Raw genomic sequence first — 20,157 nt, forward strand, 5'->3', positions numbered from 1 at the left:
TGTGTGTGTGTGTGTGTGTGTGCGGATGTATTCCAAAGGGAGGGGGAGGTTGTTTTTTTTTTTTTTTCTTTTTTACAGATAGCGTAAACCTTTTTCTGAACTTTTATGAGATTTGACATCACTCGGGAGATAAGTACAGTGTATAAATGCTGTGATAAAGTTCAACTGGGAGTAAACAATTTAATCAGCTTATTAAAGTCAGTGGTCCCATCTTTATAAAAACTGTCTTGACAAGATAGGATAAACATGTCATTTTAATATGAAAATGCATTTTTACCTGAGAGGAATAAATGATTAGGTGTTTTCTTTTTTAAATAGACACATTACTTGCATCACAATGCCATTTCTTTTTAAACACAAATCCAAGGTCCGTGAGAGCTGAAGCATTTTCATTCATTAAACCAATCCTACCATTATGTTAAACTGGCTTAAATGGAAAGCAGTAAAAACCTGCAACATACATTATAGCACAATTTTTTTTCCCTGCTATTCAGAACAGTTGTTAGCATTTACATGAGTTTATATTAATGCTTCCCCATTTTTGGAATGTTGGCTTTAAAGTAAACTACATTTACTGCTAAAGTAAACTGCAGCAACTTACAGCTCATGCTAATACATGTGCTGAACAGCAAGGCAGGAGCCAAAAAGTCCAAACGTTAAGAACTCCCAACGTGGAAGACGTGGGCAGAGAAACGACAGGAGACGATAAAACCGCAGCACGGGATGTAGTGAGTCTTTACTTACCTCTCTTTGTAGCACCAACTCTTTGGTGAACAGCATGGCTTCATCGCTGAAGGGTTCGGCCATCTGCATCCCACCAGGCGTGTTCCGGGAACTACGTGGACATTCGATACCTGGACAAACATGGCAAAGTTGTTTGAGTCAAAACTCGGCAAAGTTGTCCCATTTCTCGCCTACGTGTTACCATTTCGTACTAGTAATATGTACTTGGATGTGTAGCCGATAACTTCAACAGGAAATCTCAAAATTAGGGAGAAATTTAGAATCTCATTACCAAGAATGTCCTGGCCAAGATGAAGAAACTCCAAGACTGCATTAAAACATAAATGACTACTTCAACTGTGCCCAAACAGCTGTGTCCACATGTTTGAATAAATCTGTTTATTTGTTTAAATTAACTCAATGAAAGAGTTAGTATAATGTGGTTGGTTTTGTAACAAATTTAATGCATGAGGGAGATTTAAAATTGTATACATGCCAACTCTGTAGGAGCCATTATCAATTATCAATAGGAATCAATCTTGTTAGCGAAGATGCTAACCGCCAGCCCTTCTTGGAAAATCTCAAAGGTTATGATGGAGAGAAGATTAGCTTCACAGTCAGGGGTATGCTAATGGTTTGATGTTCAAACCAACAAAGCCGACCACACTTTAAGAAAACATTAGTTTTTAGCCCTATTTGAGCCAATTGACTTAATTCCCCATAACTTTTTTTTAAGCACAAGGATCAATGTTTTAGCTGTGCATCAAAATAATTGGCCATCTAGATGTTTACCCACAATTTTGTTTGTTGGAATTCATGAATAAATAAATAAATAAAAAAAACCTTAATTGCTTCAGCTGAGCACAACAAACCAACAAGCAGGTCGGAGCTGCTTAATGTTGACTAATCTGATGATAGCCTCTGCTGTGAGTTAAAGCCTCCAGCATATTGCTAATAAAGCAACCACTCTCTCCTAGGGTCTTTCTTTCCTATTTGACTTGGGGTTTAATTTAATGAGCTTCTCTGGCATGACAGATATACTGCCTCAGGACAGACTTGCAAATATACATGGCAGAGAAACAAAATCAGATTTGTTAGGGCATTCTGATGACTCACTGGTGTGCGTGGCTATCTTGCTGCAAAATCCCAGGATTTGGATTTCACAGCTAAGATTTTCTTTGTATTAGGCTTCTTCAAAAAGCTTCTGTCTTCTTTGAACTGCGTGTGGTCAGCTATCTTCTGATTTCGTTGATAAGATAATACATGAAATGACTACGTAGTGTTTCATTATAGTGGGGTTTAATAACCTTGTGGCTACAGCAGAGTCTTACAATCACAATCTAGGACACTGTGTACCAGGTGAGTTTACGTCTTGGCTGCTGTACTTGCAAAAGAAATGTCTCTGTAGGCTGCAATAGAGACACAGGGAAACTGAGGACACGTATTTATGTTAAAAAAAGGTAATGTTTCAAAGAAATACTTTTTGGTGCGTTTCCTTACAGCTTTTAGGAGCAAACTGTTGCTTTTTATGAAAGTCAAAATCTGATTTGCTCATTGTATTTCCCAAAAATATTCACCCAGCTAACTTACTGAGCAAGCTCACTGCTCCTGGTATAATTATATAACTGAATTGGAAAAGCCACCGGCTTTTGTAATCTCATTTTGTCATTTTGTACGTTCTGTTCCCTACATGGCCATGCCTGTCCCATTTAAAAGGACAAGAGCAAGATATATCAGCGAATTCACACTCGCAGGAAAGGGAAAATGACCCTGGAAAGGCAAAATGAGGCCACGCGACATGCTGCACTGGAAAGTCAAAGAAAACTGTTCAGTCCAGTTTAAGATAATTGTTCCAATACAGGAAGCTCTGCATCACAGTTTCTCTATGATTCCTCTAAACTACACAACATAAAGGACACCAACAGTAAACTGATCTGATTTCAACTGAGACTACTGTACAGTAAAATACTTGACTGTAAATAGGTTATATTTAAGTGATCTTGATTTCACATCTCTGGTTGATTTTACATCTAAGTTGTGGCTGGTGAAACTGAATGGATTTTTTTTTTTTTGTTGGCAATGAATTCATGATTTAAGAATGAGGGTAATTCTAATTCCACTTTAAGCAAATTTGGTTTGGACAGCTTCATTTCCTTAAATTATGATTTTATTAAAACTATTTTGCATTTAATCAGGTTACCTTTGTCTGAAATTATCATATTTTCATGATCTAAATTCAAATTTGACAAAAACAGGCAAAAGAAAAATCTCAGCAGCACCCATATGCTTTTTTTTTTTACCCGAGTGTAGAAGCCATGCATAAATACAATCTGTGAAAAGAATTACTTTTTTTTTGTTCCATAGAGAAAGAGGAGGACACACTTGATGGCCAAGATCATCTGGAAGTATTTATAGAAGTTTACCAGGACAGGGCTTACACATGGGATTCAGTGACTATAACACTGTGTGCATATAAAAAAAAAACAAAAAAAAAGATGAGGAATGCAGGATAAAGGAAATGAAAGAGACAAGATAGGAAGGGCTACAGAAAGGCAAAATACTGCACACTGTTTGCAAAAATTGGTGTATAAAGTAATTGCAGGGAGGGAGATATAAAGTTTCTGCTTGGGTTGGCTGCAGAAATGATAAGGGGTGGAATTGTGTTTTTTCCCCGAGCATAATCCTCAGGAAAGAATACTCATGAATGTAATGCACAAAGAAGTCAAGTTTCATTGTAAAGCTTATAAACTGCATGAGTTTGTTTACAGGCCCACAGGAGCAACCATTTTCAACCAAGTCAAAACTCTTTAAGTGGAGAAAACATGCCCACATAGCTTTAATATGCCAAAGGGGAAAAAGCCCAGCAAAATGGTTATTATAGGTCATACACTGATACAATGATCACAGATGTGACGTCTTTATAAAATGCACACTGCAGTTCGTTACATCACCCAACTGTACTCCTGCAATTCCTCCATACTCAGGGAGGAGTATGGAGGATGCTGCAAGGAGGAGTTCCTCCTCCTTGCAGCATTTGAAGTCAACCTGAGAGCCACTTAGCACAGCAGACGTTAACCTCCACTGAGATACATAACTCAGGCCTGACACCAAGATAAATATCTGGGTCATACTCCAGGAAATCCATCTCATCTGATCTCTGAGACAAACAAGACGTACGCTGATCGTTCTGATGCTAGACTGCGCAGGGAACAACACGGCTTCTCATGCTAGCCCGAAGAGGGTGACCACATGTCAATCCACCATATCAATCACTCAATTTTATTTGCAAGACATTGATTTTGGAGTGTGTGATTGAAGGCATATCTTAAAAGTGTGCAGTTTTACCACAGAGAGTGGAAGGGTCATCCCCGTTCAGAAAATGCATTACGTTTAATTTGGTTCCACGTTCCAGAGATGTTCACAAGTGATTTTCTTCAAGTCTAAGTCAAGTCGCTAAACCGCATTCTCTCGAACACATGCCTAAATGCCTCTTTATACAACTGTAGGTTATGAATTCAAATCGTGAAAAATATTTAGGTCTAACTTTGCACATTACGAATATATTACAAGTTTGCTCTTTTGATTTTTGTTTTCTACTCAGAACTGAAACTGCACAATACATCACATTGCAATCATCACAATATTAATGTGGGCAATACAGCAATCAGAACCAACTGCTTGGATGCAGTGCTTAGCAAAATGATTTTTTTTATTTTTCCTGTAAAGTGATATCCATGCAAATTTTGCACTCTGTCGATGTATAAATAATAAAGGTCCTGGACTTACAAACAGTGGTACAAACAGAATAGCCAGGAAAATGGGGCCAGTTGTAATATATCGCAATATTTAGAAATGTATCGCAGTTACAGCGCTTCCTTATATACTTCAACTTGATTTAGAAGACATATTTAATCATGTATATCTTACAGTTTGAAAAACCTTGGGGGGGTTTTTGGGAGTGGAATCAGAAGATATGAATCGGGAAATTAGGATTTTGAAGGTTTTCAAAATTATACATTCTAAAAGTTTGCCAGCAAGTCTAAACTGGGAACTTGGCTCTAGGCAGCTTTAACTAATGACTTGTACAGGTTTAGGCGTAGAAAAAGAACAACTAACATCTTTGCAGACCCCACAAATCCTGGTTGACGTGTAAATTACGATTTGAGGTCAGATCAAATCGTAATTTACTTATTACCTCTTGTAATGACAACCAAACTGTTCATTTAGAAATGGTGCAAACAAAGGACAATTTCACTGTTTGCAGGTTTATAACTGTAGAATTTCAGAAGCGCTAACTTGAGGTATTTATCTTGTATTGTATAAATGACAGTGTTCAGTTAAACCACCATAAAATAAACTGGATTGAGTTAGCTTCTTTCTCCATTAACCAAGCCAGATAATGAGCTGCATCTCATGGAAATTGCCCTAACGGGGAAGAAGCTGCTACTGTGCATTTGTCTCATCAGTGAAGCTTATCCAAATATACATCATGTCATGAATTCCTATGCTAATGATGTGCATATTGATTAGCCTTTGACGGTTGTGCTCATAACCCGCCAGACGTTCGCTCTCTCGCTTTTGGCATGTCTGCAGGTATAAATTGATACTTGCAGGATCGAGGGGGCTCAGTATGAATGCCATTAGAGTCTTTTTTTAATGTTATTAAGTTACCAAGTCTTGATTTTTGACAGGCTGTCAACAGGATATAATTAGCAATGTGACAAGCAAACTACAAACCGGAGGAGGGTGTAAGCATCTAAATGTGTGTGGATTCGAATCTAAACCTCGTCTTTCCTCCCTCTATCACCCATAACAGCATCATTCCATTTAAATTTCCATCTCATTAATCTTTGTTGTCCTATGCACCATGCAACTGTGAGGTGACAATCCCCTATTTGAATATCTCCCTCTTCACAGCTGCCTCAGTGGACACAGGCCAAGGAAAAAACGTCCATCCATGGGTGAAGAATGTAGGTGGGAATATTTGGGGAGAGTGGGTGAAGGGTAAAGAGGGCAGACGGTCAGAGTAGACAAAGAGTAGGATGTTAGGGGAAAAACTAAATCCAAGGATTTGGTCAGACTACCTCTTGCTTTTATCCTCTCAATCCATCCTCCTGACCCAACATCATCCCTCTATGACTCCCTAATCTAAGGCCCCAATGTCTCCAACAAGCCTAAGGCAAACACCCAACCCAATCTCCTGAGGGGAATGAAAATGCTGAGATTTTTTTTTCCCCCTTAAACACTGGATTTGTAAGATCTGGCATAGTAAAACGATTCATTAAAATACGCAACGAATGCAAAACCTGTTGTCTCTGTATGGATGTCATATCACCTCCGCTGTAGCACCCTGATGCAGCGCAATCTATAAATCATTTATCGTGTGCAGCAACCTCAATCCGATATTTATTAAAGTTAAACATTAGTCGTAGGCATGTTTGCAGTGCTTCTGAGAGCTTTTTCTTCATCTCAAGGAAGCACACAGAGAATATGGTGGATTATTGATTTGTCTAAAGGCTGATGTATACTGTAGCTCATCGTGCAGTAAATTTTACGCCACTATAGGAATCCATCTCGAGACTTCAAGGTAACCAGAGCCTGAGATTTCTAGTGTTAGAAAAATACAGATGCCTTAAATTACACTTATGGTGGCAATAAAGACAGGAAATATTTCTGTAAGCCTTTTAACACATCCTTTGGCAAAGCATAGATTGTTGGGTGAACATTTACAAAAAAAGGGAAACAAAGAATGTATTTCATATCCCTAACCTTTTGATATGTTGCTGTGTAATGTCTATAAACCTCTTTGTGTTGTGTTAGATCAAGATGAGGCAGCAGCCCCCAAGGTAAGCAAGAAAAAAAAAAAGAATCCTTTAGATGCAGCCTTTTTGGAGTATTTTTCAACCAGTTCTCTAGATCTAGAAACTGGACTGTTGTGAAAATAGCCCAGGCTCAGTTTGATCATACAGAGATCAACTTGTATTTAAGTCGAATTTTGACTGTGGCAAGAAAATCATCCCCACAGTATGATGCTACCAGTAGTGTGTTGTGAGGACAATGTGGTCAGGGTGTTGTGTAGAATTTTACTTCCAAATCTGACCAGAGAACTCACTTCCATATTTTTAACGTGTCAACAGACAAAAGGCAGTTAAAGATGGCTGTTCCGTCTTTCTGACAGAGATAAAGAACTCAGAGTAACTTTGCAAGTACTTTTCACCTGTGATGACTGCTGCTCTCTCTGCAAGAGAAACTCTGTAAAAGCTACTTACGCCAATAAAACTTTTACAGCCTCCTCACTGCTTGGTCTCCCTATAGTCTCTGCAGGGCTTTATGGCCAAATACTTCACAAAGAAATTGTGTTTTTTGTTTGTTTTCTATTTACCATAGGTATGTTTCTCTTCATCCTCTTTGCCCTTCCAGTCGCTAAAACTTCTTTCATCAAGCTTTAAAACCCAGAGTTCTATGCTACTGACTACTATCCGTTCTGCATAGGTGCCCTCCTTTTTCTAAGGGGGGAAAAAGAACTGAACATGCAGGATTACTCTTTCACCTTTTAGAAAACTTACTTTTGGAAGTGACACTGTATAGGCCAGCAAGTAAAAAAGAAGAAAGCTAAGGTGCTGTAGGAAGAGAGTTAGGGGAACTACCCTTGAACTCCAGATGCACACCTCCGGTCTTTTTTGAAGTCATGGGCTTGCTGCTGTGCTTTGTTTCTGTGACCCTATTTTCTTTCTCCTTATAGCATCGACTCGATCTAACAGGGAAAACTGGAAAGGTAGGAAGAGACTCGAGCTCTGAGGTGTTCAAATGGAGAAACCCGTTGACAAAGTGTCTAATAAGGACAGTTACCATGGGACACAAACAGAATAGAAAACAGTCAATTTAATTCAAGGAGTGCAAATGTTAAATGTGAGAATTGTGGTGTATTAGAAATTAAATTAGACTGTTACATCTCTTCCTGCATTGGGATAATTTATTTTGCAGAGCTCCTGTAAGTGAGCTCAGCTTCTTGAATAGCTTCCTGCAACATTGCTAAACAATAATAAAAAAAAAAATATGGCCAGAGTGAATAAATTATTCAAACAGATGATAAAACAGATTAATAATGCAGTGCTTGTTTTAACTGCAAGATCATTTGAATATTTTCTGTGCGCACAATCAGTATTTACTTAACACCCAGACAACAATAGGGCCTGGCTTTTAGAAATCGTATATATAAATATGATTTGACTTTAAAATTAGATGAATGAATTGCAATGATGAGCACGATTTTGAGTCAATTTGTATTACAGAAAATCCACAGCAAATTCAAAATGTGCACCGAATTCTTGTATTTAAACAAGTGTTGATGCAGTTATTGCGAGCCTACCTTTAACATGCTCACACTAGCTGCAACATAAAACAAGACATCTTACTTCTTGTTAGAAATATGAAAAAGCTTAAAAGGGTAAAAGTCCAGAGGTTTGGAGGGGCCTTCATTGACAGATAAATACAACAGTGTTGGGGCAGCCGTTTTTATCGCTTGTGTCATTTTCCACACGACCCCCGATACAGATGGGTGAATAAAACATGAAAAGATAACTTTGACAGGGAAAAAGAAAGTGGTCAGAGATAGAGAGCTGGGAGATTACACCCAGATAGATGGGTGTCTTTTGCCCTAGGGGCTTCATTTCATGTGTAGCGGTATGGGTTTGACATCGGTTGCGTCAAGAAAATCAAGTATACAGCTAAAAACATCACGCACAAAAACATTGAGGCCGCGGCCTACGAGATATACTGTCTCATCTCAAACTGACAACAAAAAGGGGAAAGAGGTGAAAAAACGAGAATATGCATCGCTTCAACAGCAACTGGAAATATCAATGGTATCAGTCGTGATCTTAAAGAAGACAAAGTTGTATATTTGATTTAAAGGTTTAACGGCTTGTGTCATTAACGGAAGACAATGCTTTTCCAATGACAACCTTGATTTAACCTTTTCAGGGGTTTCAGCTCTGGTGAAGTTAAGATTTGCCAACAACAATGTGATTGTGTATGTGGAATCCATCTTAACATGATGTCTTACCAAGATTGTGTAGACAATCCTGTGTACTATTTTTTTTCCCATCAGTACCAGGCTCACATTGTAATTGATCACTTTGAATTTTTTTTTTTTTTTACTTTTCCAGTATCTCAACAAATCCATCATATTTATGTCAACCACCATGATCTCAAGGTTTAACAGAGACATTCACAAAATGTGTTTAAAAAAAAAAAAAGAAAAAAAAGCAATAGACGGTCCCTGATTGGATTGTCATCATGTTCTTTTCTTCAGGCTACAAAATCAGATTTCAGAGAAACGTTTCCTACCTTCATCCAATGGTATAATGATGATGTCCTTCCTAATGTTTTTTTTTTTTAATTAGACTATTATCGTGGATTATATTAATTATCACCCATTCAAATTAAAGGCACACCAATAGTGACCAATGGGATCCCACTCACTCAGTGGAACTCTCCATTTTGCTCTCTCAAGAATCACCTAATATGATCAAAATGAGGACTAATCACTAAGTTCTTCGTTTTATGCTCAATCAGGATTACAAGGTCAGATATTTCCATCTTAAATGACTGCTGCTTAAGAGATTTAAATTGGCCATTTAGATAACTTTTTTAAAAATCAATTTTAAAAAGTTAGACTTTTCACTGCTACTTTTGATGTTGGTAATGTCCATGAGGAGTCCAAACGGCCAGCTTGTCGAGCAACAACTTTACAGACAGAAACTGATTCACAAGCAACAGGAACAACCAAAGGAGAGGAACCTACATTGCAAACAAGCTGAAGGTCGCCATTAAAGCAATCGGGAGGTTCCATGCCACACCACATTGTTGCAGGAACTCATGTAAAAGATGACCGATCCAAGTATAAGGCGCATACATGTCTATGGGCGGAAATGCTTTTCGATGGGTCTAATGTGAAAGCTTTGATGATATTTGAATTCTTCAGAAACGTACGTGTAATTATAAGTTTCTTCCACGTTTGATCAGATACGTTACAGTTGCAGTTCTGTTTAGTTCAACATATACCCCTCCACCCCCCGAGTTGCTGTTTATGAGGTACAAGACAAGTGATTACTATCTGTAGCAGGGGAAATAAACCGACTGTTGCTGAAATGCCAAAAGGTGCACGTTGATATTCTGGGAACATATCAAGTCTTCACAGCTTGACCTTCCTAAAGTTTAAGAAAACAAAAACTCTTGGGACAGAAATGTGTTTACTCTTGCTGTAAAAACATCTAGTTAATACTTCGCTATTCACTAGTTTTGTGCCCCTCTAAGAGCAAAGTAGCCATCTTTTGATATTCTTGCTCCAGAAATGAAGTGCATAAGGAATTAACTTTCATGTAGATGGAACAATTAGATCCAAGAGTCTCTTCCTGTTGTAGAAATACGAGTGGAAGCTGAAAGAAATTGGGGATAAACCATTTACAAAGTAAATTTGAAGCTAATAAACTTTGATGAAGAGCTAATAAGGAGGAGCCAAAATGATGAGTAGTTTACAGAAATAATACATTTGCTTCTACCTATTCAAATAGAAGTGCATTAGTGCATTACAATATCTGCAAGTTTAAATTGAAGCTAAAAAAAAGGTGAATCAATAACAACTGATGGTGGCTATTTCCCCAACAGCAGGAACATGAATCGAGGATGATCCAACACGCCTTCAAAAATGTTCACAACTACAGGTAGTAAATGACTGCCTTTGTGTGGACGTTTTTATAGTTTTCCAAGTAACAAGTTACCAGAAGTGCAAATAAACTGTTTTATTACCGCAGCTATCAGAAAAACACAAGTCAGCCACATTGCTACTAGAACACTGGGAGATCCTCATTTCAAAAGGAAAAACTCAATTTCGTTATCCACCTTGGGAGCATGTACTTCTGAGTAAAATTGTAAACAACAATGAAACTACGTGCCTCAAACAGAACGAGTGTTTTCCCCCATTTTTTGTCTTTAAGGGGAGAAATACTGAAAATGAAAAAGTCATCCTATGCTGGTGTTTTCAAATGTTTTGTCAGTATTGTGGTGCTAGGAAACCTGACTATTTACTTAGTTCCGCTGGCTTGGATGGCAGAATTAAAAGGACTTTGACATTAGAAAGGCAAACCTACCAGCAAGGAGGAATGTGATGAGACAGGTCTCTTTGGGCATGTACAGCTTAAGACGAGATCCGCTGAAGACGTATTCGACGACAGCTTCTGACCGGCCAGCTCTCTGCAGGAAAGGCAGGAACTGCTTGGCTTTCTGTGTCTCCTGCAAGAAAGAAAGAGAATTAAAAGGCAAATAGCAGCATTTTAGAGTCAAAGTCTTGGAATCTTTCAAGAATTAATAAAAAAAAAAGAATGGAGTTTGCATTGTTTTTATGAAAAAGTTAAGTGAATTTAAAATTGCTTTTGATTTAAAAAAAAAATACTAGGTAACAAGGAGTCATCAGCCAAACTATCAACACAACAAAATATACCATAAAAGGAAAATGCCTCCTTTTTAATCATATTTTTTATTGTGTCTGCTTAATTTTTTGTGTTTCATTTTTGGAAAAAAATATCTGTGAATATCTTTGGATTATTTTAAATATTTAAATGCTCTCATCAAAAAAAATAAAAAATAAATCGCCCTGCATGTGGAGCCATTACAATTAGCTTCAAACAAATCACTTTTTTTTTTCTCAGTGCCTGAGCCAAATGAAGACGAGTTTTCTTTCTTATAGAGGGAAAGTGTTAAAGATGTTTGAATGGTGTGACAAGATGTGGACTGTTTTGGCAGCTACAGTTGTGTAAGCCATTCAAACTTTCACAAGCAAAACAGACTGATCATTTCATCAAATGTGAGACTTCAAAAATCACTGCACATCATGTTCATGCAAAGCAGGCCAAGGATCCTATTCAAGTAAATGCTGGTCAGAACCAAAGCAGAAATCCTCTGAATGCATTTTGAGTTACATTTTTTTGCCTGAAGTGGTCACTGTGCAAAAATACCACATGAAGAGTTCAAATCCATCTATATGGTCTTAGCATGATTTTGCTCAAAGCTACTGCACTCCAGCAACATTTTTCTCAACTTCCCAATCGTCATCTTATTAACTCAAATCCACCTGGAGACTTTGATATTCCTGATTGAGGGTATAAACTGTAGTGAATTAGCTAAAGTACGGCAATTTAAAGTTACTAGGTTGTCACTTACATGGCTGCCTTTGTTCATTTCTATGTATTTTGGAGTTTTTCTCAATTTTGTTCACAGAATGTCAATGACAAGTTCTAAAATAAATTTTTCTCATATTGCAAAAGGTGAACAAGACCAAGTGAAAGCCTGCTTTTTTCCACACATCTTTGTATCACAGTATGGCCTAATGAAGTCTGCCTTCCTTCTCAGTGACACATCTGGAACCTCATGCAATCAAAAATAATTCTCTCCCTTCCTGCTCCCATCTCTGTCTGCAAGAGTGAGTCACAACTTATTGGTGTACTCGGGCCAAAAATTACAAGCCGAGCTAAATCGTGTATTCAGGCAGTGCTAGTGCTTCAGTAGCAAAGGAAGATTCATAAACGCTAAAAAAATAATTTAATGTGAGCCTACTCCAGGCATGAGCATGTAGGCACAACAGACCGGTGAGTCATGGACCAGTGTTGTGTTTGGATGAGCCAGCGTGGACACAGGAGTAGGAACAAAGGCTCAGACACAAAGTCGGAGCAAACAAACCAGTTTACCATTTGCTAAAGCAAATTTATGAGAGTTCACAGTGTTTCGGTAACAACAATTTATCAATATTTTCTTTCATTTTATTTTTTTCCCACTGGGGGAGTGACACAGCCCAAAGCAGCCGTGTATTTACTAGAAACAAAATGAAGTTCCTGTCATCAGCGGGGCTCAAATCAGAGTGCATTAGTGAGGGGTATATACTTTAGCCATAAGATGTTCCACCTGAACTCCACCCACTGCATTCCAAAATAACCCCTCGAGTGGGAGATGACACTCCAGTTCACACAAACATTTACCGCACCTGCAGCGTGTGTGGGCTGTGCAGCCCAACTTGGTTCAGAAAAAGGGAGAGACAAGTGAAAGAAGAGGACCTCATTATGCAACCTTTAGAGGCACGAGGTGAGTCAAGTGCTTTATCCACTCTCCTCCCACCACCTCTGTGCATCTCCTACAGTATACATTTATAAACCTATCTCTGCACTATTTGTGACTGCATCCCACTCAATGTGCATAATCCTTTTCAAAAGACCTTCACTAAAGGATGCTGACGTATAGGAGTGTGTATTTCCACAAGGGGGATGGGTGTGTATTTAGAGGGATAGGGGGAAAGTATGTTGGGGCTGGTGAGCAACAATGCTATTTTGGTCCTTGTAATGCTTTAAAGAATGCTCATTATATTATCCTTGCCAAACAACTGGTGCATGTGTGTGTGTGTGTGTGTGTGTGTGTGTGTGCGCGCGCGCACGCGAGCACATCCACGCATGCTGGCAATCGCTGGCAACGGTCCTAGATCATGCTGCAAATCAAGCATGTCTTATTGGAGACAGACAGAAAAGTTAAGGGAGGGTTTGCGGCGAGATAATGGCGCTGACCTGAACCCAGTGACAGGGTGCAGCTAATAAGTACAAATGTAGTGGAGCTACAGGGTGCTGTAGAACATGTCAGACATAAAAATGGCTACACAAAATACCACTATAGTAAGGCATTTCTATCTTCTTTTGCTAAATAAAACCAGCTGTAGTGTGTGATTTAAGGTTTTCGAGTGCCCTTCACAATTACAGGAAAAAGGTAAATTTGTGTGCAAACCCATTGAAACTAAAGGTTTTCATAGAGGCTTGGTGATTTAAAGACTCTTTGTGGCGGTTTCTCCAAATTGTTAATCGCTGTAAACCTTCCACGCTCTAATATATGATTAAGAAAAACATTCAAAATATTTCCTTCTGGCCTTACTGACATTAGTAGACGCTAATTAAATTAGGAGCTGAGGAGAGAACGTGCCGTGTGTGTACAAAGAGTCTTTGTAAAACAGCTTTAATAATATTTTAAAGCAAAGGAGATTATTAAAGAGTTCCAGTTTCAAACTGTCAGTGATAAGCACGGCTGTGGTGGGTGTACATCATATATCATATAATGGCATATGCTGATAGAAAACTGCCAAATTTTTGAGTTTCTGATCAAAATAAAAGAAAAACAGATCATCCAATTAGGCACATTTCTCAATATAACTAAAAGCAGTACATCGCGGATTATTAATCAGAAGCTTTTGGATCAAATCCACTTTATGAAAATAGAGGTGCAAGTTTCCATTTGAGTAAAAACTAATGCACACCTATTTAAATGCTCTTTACTGTATTACATATGGACGTGTTAAAAAACTAAACTTCCTTTCAGTGAAAGAAAAACAGCTTCCTGGCTTGAGCATAAGAAAAAAGATGACAAACGGTGCCGCAATCAACCTTTACTGCACGCTTTTATGGATTTCCCACAATAATGTTCGTGTGATGAGCCCTTCCAATCAGGCTTCATTAGCCAAATGACGCCTCAATCAAGCCCCTGAGCACACGTAAACAGGCAAGGACCGAAATGCTTTTATTAATGAGGTTTATTTTTAGAGGCCACTAAGGATGAGTCAATGATTATAGATCATTTTCTGAGAATTGCTGGCCCCAACGTATCTTTTTAAGAGTTATGATGTTTACGTGCAAATGACTCCACATTTAAAACGATTTAATTCCAATTATAGCCACAGCACATGAATGCTCATCCTATTATCCACATCATGTAAACCATCTTATTTCCCTGCGTAGGATGAGTGTACATGTATTATTAAAAATAATAATAATTTAAAAAAAAGATGCATACCCCCGAGATATCAGCCACTCTGTGGATGGGGACCTCCTTTTTGCTGTGCAGCCCCTTTCCGTTTTTGATGGCCCTGCATTCAAACAACCCCACCATTAGAAACCCATCAATACATCCATACAGACCAGCATCCACAGGAGCATCTCAATAGATTAGGTTTTTTTTTTTGTCAAAACATTCATTTAATCCAGTAATTCAATTCAAAAAGTAACAGTGAAATTACATAGATTTAATCACAGACTCATTATTTGAAGCGTTAATTTGTATAAGGTTTATTTATATTCATGGTTTGCAGTGAATGAAAACCAAAAATATATTTCGAGAAAATCTGAATATTTCCTAAGAATACAAACCACATTCTGAAGTTATTCTACTACATATGTCTCTTTAGCTACCATATGTTTTCCTTCCACTAAGCTTTCCACTGATAGTCATGGAAACTGCTGCGTGCAATGTTCCGCATGGTTACATAGCCCATAACGTGACTGAAACATTACATTTCTGAATCACAAAACATTTTTGTCAAATTTTAATTACCATTAGTAGTAAGTTAACATCTAAAACATTTCACCTTTTCAATTGTCTAACTGGATATTCTAATTTACAGAAAACCATCTGTACATTGAATAAAAAACAAAACAAAAAAAACACTCCATTTTAAGGCTTGGGGTTAGTATTAAAAAACGAGAGGCCATTTTTTCTAGAAGAATCATAATGGGGAGATGATTTAGCATCATGAATGTGAAAAGAGAAATGATCTATCTTTAGAGGCAGCTAAGGGTCTTCCATGATGACTGCCGCTAGTTAGAGCTGCCGTAATAAGACTGCCGCATTAAATGTGATGAAGATAAAGTCGAAGGTCCTGTTGTCCACTGGGTCACTGGGATGGACCACAAAAGTGCTGCTAAGATAAGCCAGCTACATTTCTGCAGGCCTGCACAGTAAAGATGTGCATTTTAATAGCCTAGAGGAGGTTCCTTGAAGGCTGTGGGCCACTGGCTTTATGCAACGGGAGCTAAAAATATAACTAAGGCAATAGACAGAAACCGCTCATCGTCTCTTATAGGACCCCACCAGGGACGGAGAGAGAGCGAGAGAGAAAAAGCAGCAGAGGGAAGGAAAAGTGACAAAAAGAAATGAGGGAAAGAAGACCCAGAAGAGCAAGCCCGTAGAAGGACATAGCGGGAAGCAGCAAAGGGGAAGAAACAAGGACAAAACGCACAAAAGGAAGAGAGAGAGCAAGAACGGGCAGGAGGAGAAATAGGGGCAGATGGCCGATGACACTGAAAGACAAGGGGAGAGGAAGAGTTAATGCTATAAAAAAAAAAGGTCGCAGCTGCATCTGCTCTACCTACAGCAAGCAGATCTTAATCTATGGCAGAGTAATAAAGCTTGTACTAAATCTCTCCACTGCACCTCCACATAATTATATTCATAGGGCCTGAGTAAAGAGAGACTCTGATTTAGCGTCTGGAGCCTGGGATGGTGTATGTGTGCCCAGGCATACAAAAAGAAACAAAAAAAAAAAGGGGGATAAAAAAAACTAAAAAGGGACAGAGGCAGAGAAAGCACAGGGGTCATTACTATGTGTGTGAGTAAATATTTAAGAGCAGAGACATGTTTCCTCGGGATGTGAATCACCAGCCTGATGGGCAGGAACTAATTACGGTGACACTATTAAAATAAATTTAAAGAATTAGCAAGGGGGTAACCTTACCTACATCAGAGGGAAAACACTCAGGGTCATTACAAAGACTAATTTATCAAGTTTATTTAAAACATAACTTGCAAGGTGCTTCAAGCAGATGTTTAAAGCGCCATTTTATTCCAAATTCTAACACACAAACCATCATGAACCCACGGTGCGAGTTCAACGTAAAAGATTTAGAAAAAGTAGAAGAGTTCCTCACCGTGCCTCTGCAGCGAGCAGCTCATCATAGTGGGAGGAGCGCTGGTCATCGTCCTGTCGATACCTGATGACTGTGGCCAGACCCTTACTGACCAGAGCTTCAGCTATGTTACTGGCAGAAACAAAGAAGGACAGTTCACTTTAATACTCCATGTCATAAGACATGAGGAAGAGAATCCGTATTGTTGGCGTCATTTTAAGCTGTTAGAGGTTTCAATGTATGTTCCCAAACATATGAGGAATACATGCATTTAAAAGTTAAACAGATGATTTGAATTCAAGACATTTTAGATTTTTATTTTTATTTTTTTTACCCTTTTTAATTAAGGAAACCCTTCATGCTGGCTTTGAGTCAACTGGCCCCTTCACTCCTTCATCCCCTCTTCTATTTGTACCACACGTTGCCAAGAACAGTAATGTGACTGGCGTTACCTCTATGCTTATGACATGTGGCACTTCTTTATTTCACAAACCATGAGCATCAATGGGTTTCTTTTTTTTTTAACCAATGACTTCATCGTCAGCTATGGGAGCGACTACTAAGTCACATGTGGGTACCAACTAACTGAATAATCAATGTTAAAATTTTTTTTAAATCCACTGGATCATGAAAATGTCTTCAAAACTGAAAAAAACATGAAATGAAACAAGTCATGCCACAAACAATTCTTTAATACACTAATTATTACGGATAATAACCAAGGATGCCCGAGTCGCCCACTGGGGCTCAGAGGGGTTGAGAGTTTCCGTCTCACTAACCTCCTCAACCCTGACTGTAGCGTTCATGGGGACTCTGCCAACTGTTATCCAGGAGAATCACAGTGTGGTGTGGTCCAACTGAAGACTCTAAACGACTGCTTACATGAGCAGACCTGACCTCTGTGCAGACAAGTGCCACCACATTTGAGACAGCTGGTTGGATGATATGGAGAGATCTGCCTGTCTGTGTGTGTTTGCGTGATGCTGCTCTGTGGCTCCAATGATACCGTTGGTGGAGAGGGGAAAAAAAAAAAGTACAATAAATAAAAACAGGACGAGTGCGATTTTCAAAAGTTCCTTTGAGGGGAAAACAGACTTCTAAAGCCTCTTTTCTAGCAATGTCGCATTAAAGCTCTGCGATGGTTTTGATTAAATTTCAACCTCTGAAAAGCGTTTATATCTGTGATCTTGTGTAAAGAAAATGACAAACTGATAAACCAAATTCCTTCAAAGACAGGCTTGCAGATAGAATATAATTGCTTGCACTCAGGTGACCCTTCTCTGAACAAAGCAGCAGCTTCAGTTCTGATTAACAAGCTTGCAAATTCAAAGCATTCAAAAATAGTCTTGTTGTATTCTATCAGATGAAATTATAGTAGTAAAATTAAATGTGCTGATAAAGTCAACCTGAACTGCTGCATGAGCTGATCTTGTACTGCCCTTTGCAAAAGTATTAATAGGCCTTGAACTGTTCCACATGTTCAACCATAAACCTTTTGTAGTTTATTTCAACCAACAAAGTAATACATTATTGTGACGTAGAGGACATATGATACACAATTTTCAAAGTTTATTACTAATAAAAATCTGAGAAGTGTGCAGTTCCCTCATATTAGGCCTCCTCCACTCTGATACTCCGAAATAAAACACTCTCCTGCGAGCCAGAGACTTGCTAAAGAACATCTTGGTTCATTGTTTTAACCCTCTGCGCTAAAAGCATAGCAGAAAACAGATGCTTCACGTTGACCTACACACACCACGCCCAATGTGAAATGTTTGAGACCATTGTCAATTACAATAATAGCAGCATGGTAGTTGAAGTACACCCTCTCAAAAATCAATACGTTTTAATTTCCAAAGAAAACTTAACACCGAAACTGGAATCTAAAATGGATATTCAAAACAAAAAGCTTAACCAGTAACAACAAATAAACTGGAGACTAAAGCCATAAATATAGTGGATTATGAAGTCCCCGTAAAGACAATTGCCCTGATAAAAATATCATTAGACTCTGCCAGTTCTGTGATCATCAATTCCCTTTTAATTTATCATGTGATTAACTGATTTGAGGTCTTTTGCGACAGGCTTAGTGGTGGAAACATCATGCTGTGGGAATGTTTCTTTTCAGCGCGGACGTTGAGACACGTCAGCGAGGATACGAAGACGGATGCATTAAAACCTCTCTAAACGTGTAGTTCGAGTTATGACAGGAGTGGTTTAGTGCAAAGCATGTTCATGAGTTAGAACGGCCCAGTCAAAGTCGAGAGATAAATCCATTTGAGATTCAGTTGCATATTCAAGGAAGCACTCCTTTCTATGTCCTGCGCTCTTAGAAACAAACCCCACAAAGTTGCAGCTGTAAACGCACAACCACTTGTCAGACGTATGGAAAAATAAATTCCCAACTACCCATCATTCTCCATTTACTTCACAATTACGCACTACTAAAGTCGACCTATATCATAAAATCTCAAGCAAATGCATTGAAGCTTGCTGTCCTAACATAAAACAGCTTTTCCAAGGCAGTGCATTTGTAACAAATCCCCCCTTGAATAAACAGAAGGAAAAAAAAAGGTAGAAAGTAGTTTTGCTCAGCTTGGCAGACTAAATTATTACTTACATTCCTCCGATTGTCACTGTGGCACAGGTGCGCTCTGAGAAGGCAGGTGTTCCTTCTCCTGGACTAGTGGCAGCTCTGATGTAGTCCACTGTGACGTTGACCTGTAGGGGGTGGACACAGGCCGATCAAAAAAAAAAAAAAAAAAAAAAAGGAAATTTGTAAGAGCTAAATTGGAGGAAATTCCCCTTAATGGTCAGTTAAATGGCAAAAAAAAAAAAAAAAAAAAAAAAAAAAGGCACACACACACATCAAGGAGTAGTGAGCGGCATCACTTACTCCAATAATTAGCGTGGGGGAGTGTTTTCTGTGTGTATGTGGCTCCCTTATTTTTTATTTTTTTGTTTGTCCCATTTCTCAAGGTCACCCCCAGTCAGTGTGAATCATGTCAGGCAGCATTGTGGAACTCCCCAGAGGAGTAGTATTAACACACTGAGGGTGTTTGGGACAACACACACACACGCGCACACACACACACACGCATGCGCGCGCAGAGCAGCGATGGAACCCAAATGACCCTACACAGTGCGTTCCTAACAAAGCTCCCTGGGGACACACTCCAACCCACTCACCCTGAAGATACAATGTTGTCACTCAGCTGTGTGCATGTGCACATCTCCACAGGCATGTGACAGGGGAAGCCAGTATTGTGGGCCAAACGCATGTAGACAGCGCTAATAGGGAGGGATGCAGGCACACCGGCACACACACACAGTCAACTGTTTAGGAGCTGCATGTAAAGTGTGTCAGACGAGCAAGAAGAAGAAAAAAAAAATCTGAGGAATCTGGCTGTGCATCGTAGCGTCATTGACTCGGGCGCAGACAGCACACGCAGGCCTCTTACAGGGACATGAAAGAACAACGGCAGCTTGTCAATAGAGCGACGCGACGAGGGCGATGGGAAGAGAGGAGAAAGAGGAAGGAGGTTGTTGAGTGCTGTTTGGCACCAAGAACCATTAGCAATTTCTGAGGAGGAGGGAAATTAAAAGGACTCCAGGGGTGCTTTTCATTAGGCTAGCGCGTCGTCTCTCGCTAACGTCTCTTCCACAA

The 20,157-nt window shown here is 39.0% G+C and overlaps 1 protein-coding gene across 1 annotated transcript in view; it reads right to left on the reverse strand.

Annotated features, from left to right (window-relative positions):
• snd1 (staphylococcal nuclease and tudor domain containing 1) overlaps positions 1 to 20,157 on the reverse strand; it is a 167,892-nt gene that overhangs the window by 108,815 nt on the left and 38,920 nt on the right. Inside the window, exons 12-16 of the mRNA XM_007564010.2 lie at positions 19,111 to 19,211; positions 16,512 to 16,622; positions 14,602 to 14,674; positions 10,875 to 11,016; positions 745 to 854 (exon numbers count right to left, since the gene is read on the reverse strand). Coding sequence (XP_007564072.1) covers positions 745 to 854; positions 10,875 to 11,016; positions 14,602 to 14,674; positions 16,512 to 16,622; positions 19,111 to 19,211 — 537 coding nt within the window. The remainder of the gene's footprint in view (positions 1 to 744; positions 855 to 10,874; positions 11,017 to 14,601; positions 14,675 to 16,511; positions 16,623 to 19,110; positions 19,212 to 20,157) is intronic.

Source organism: Poecilia formosa, unplaced genomic scaffold, assembly GCF_000485575.1.
Source record: "Poecilia formosa unplaced genomic scaffold, Poecilia_formosa-5.1.2 Scaffold154, whole genome shotgun sequence".
NCBI classification, from domain to species: Eukaryota; Metazoa; Chordata; class Actinopteri; order Cyprinodontiformes; family Poeciliidae; genus Poecilia; species Poecilia formosa.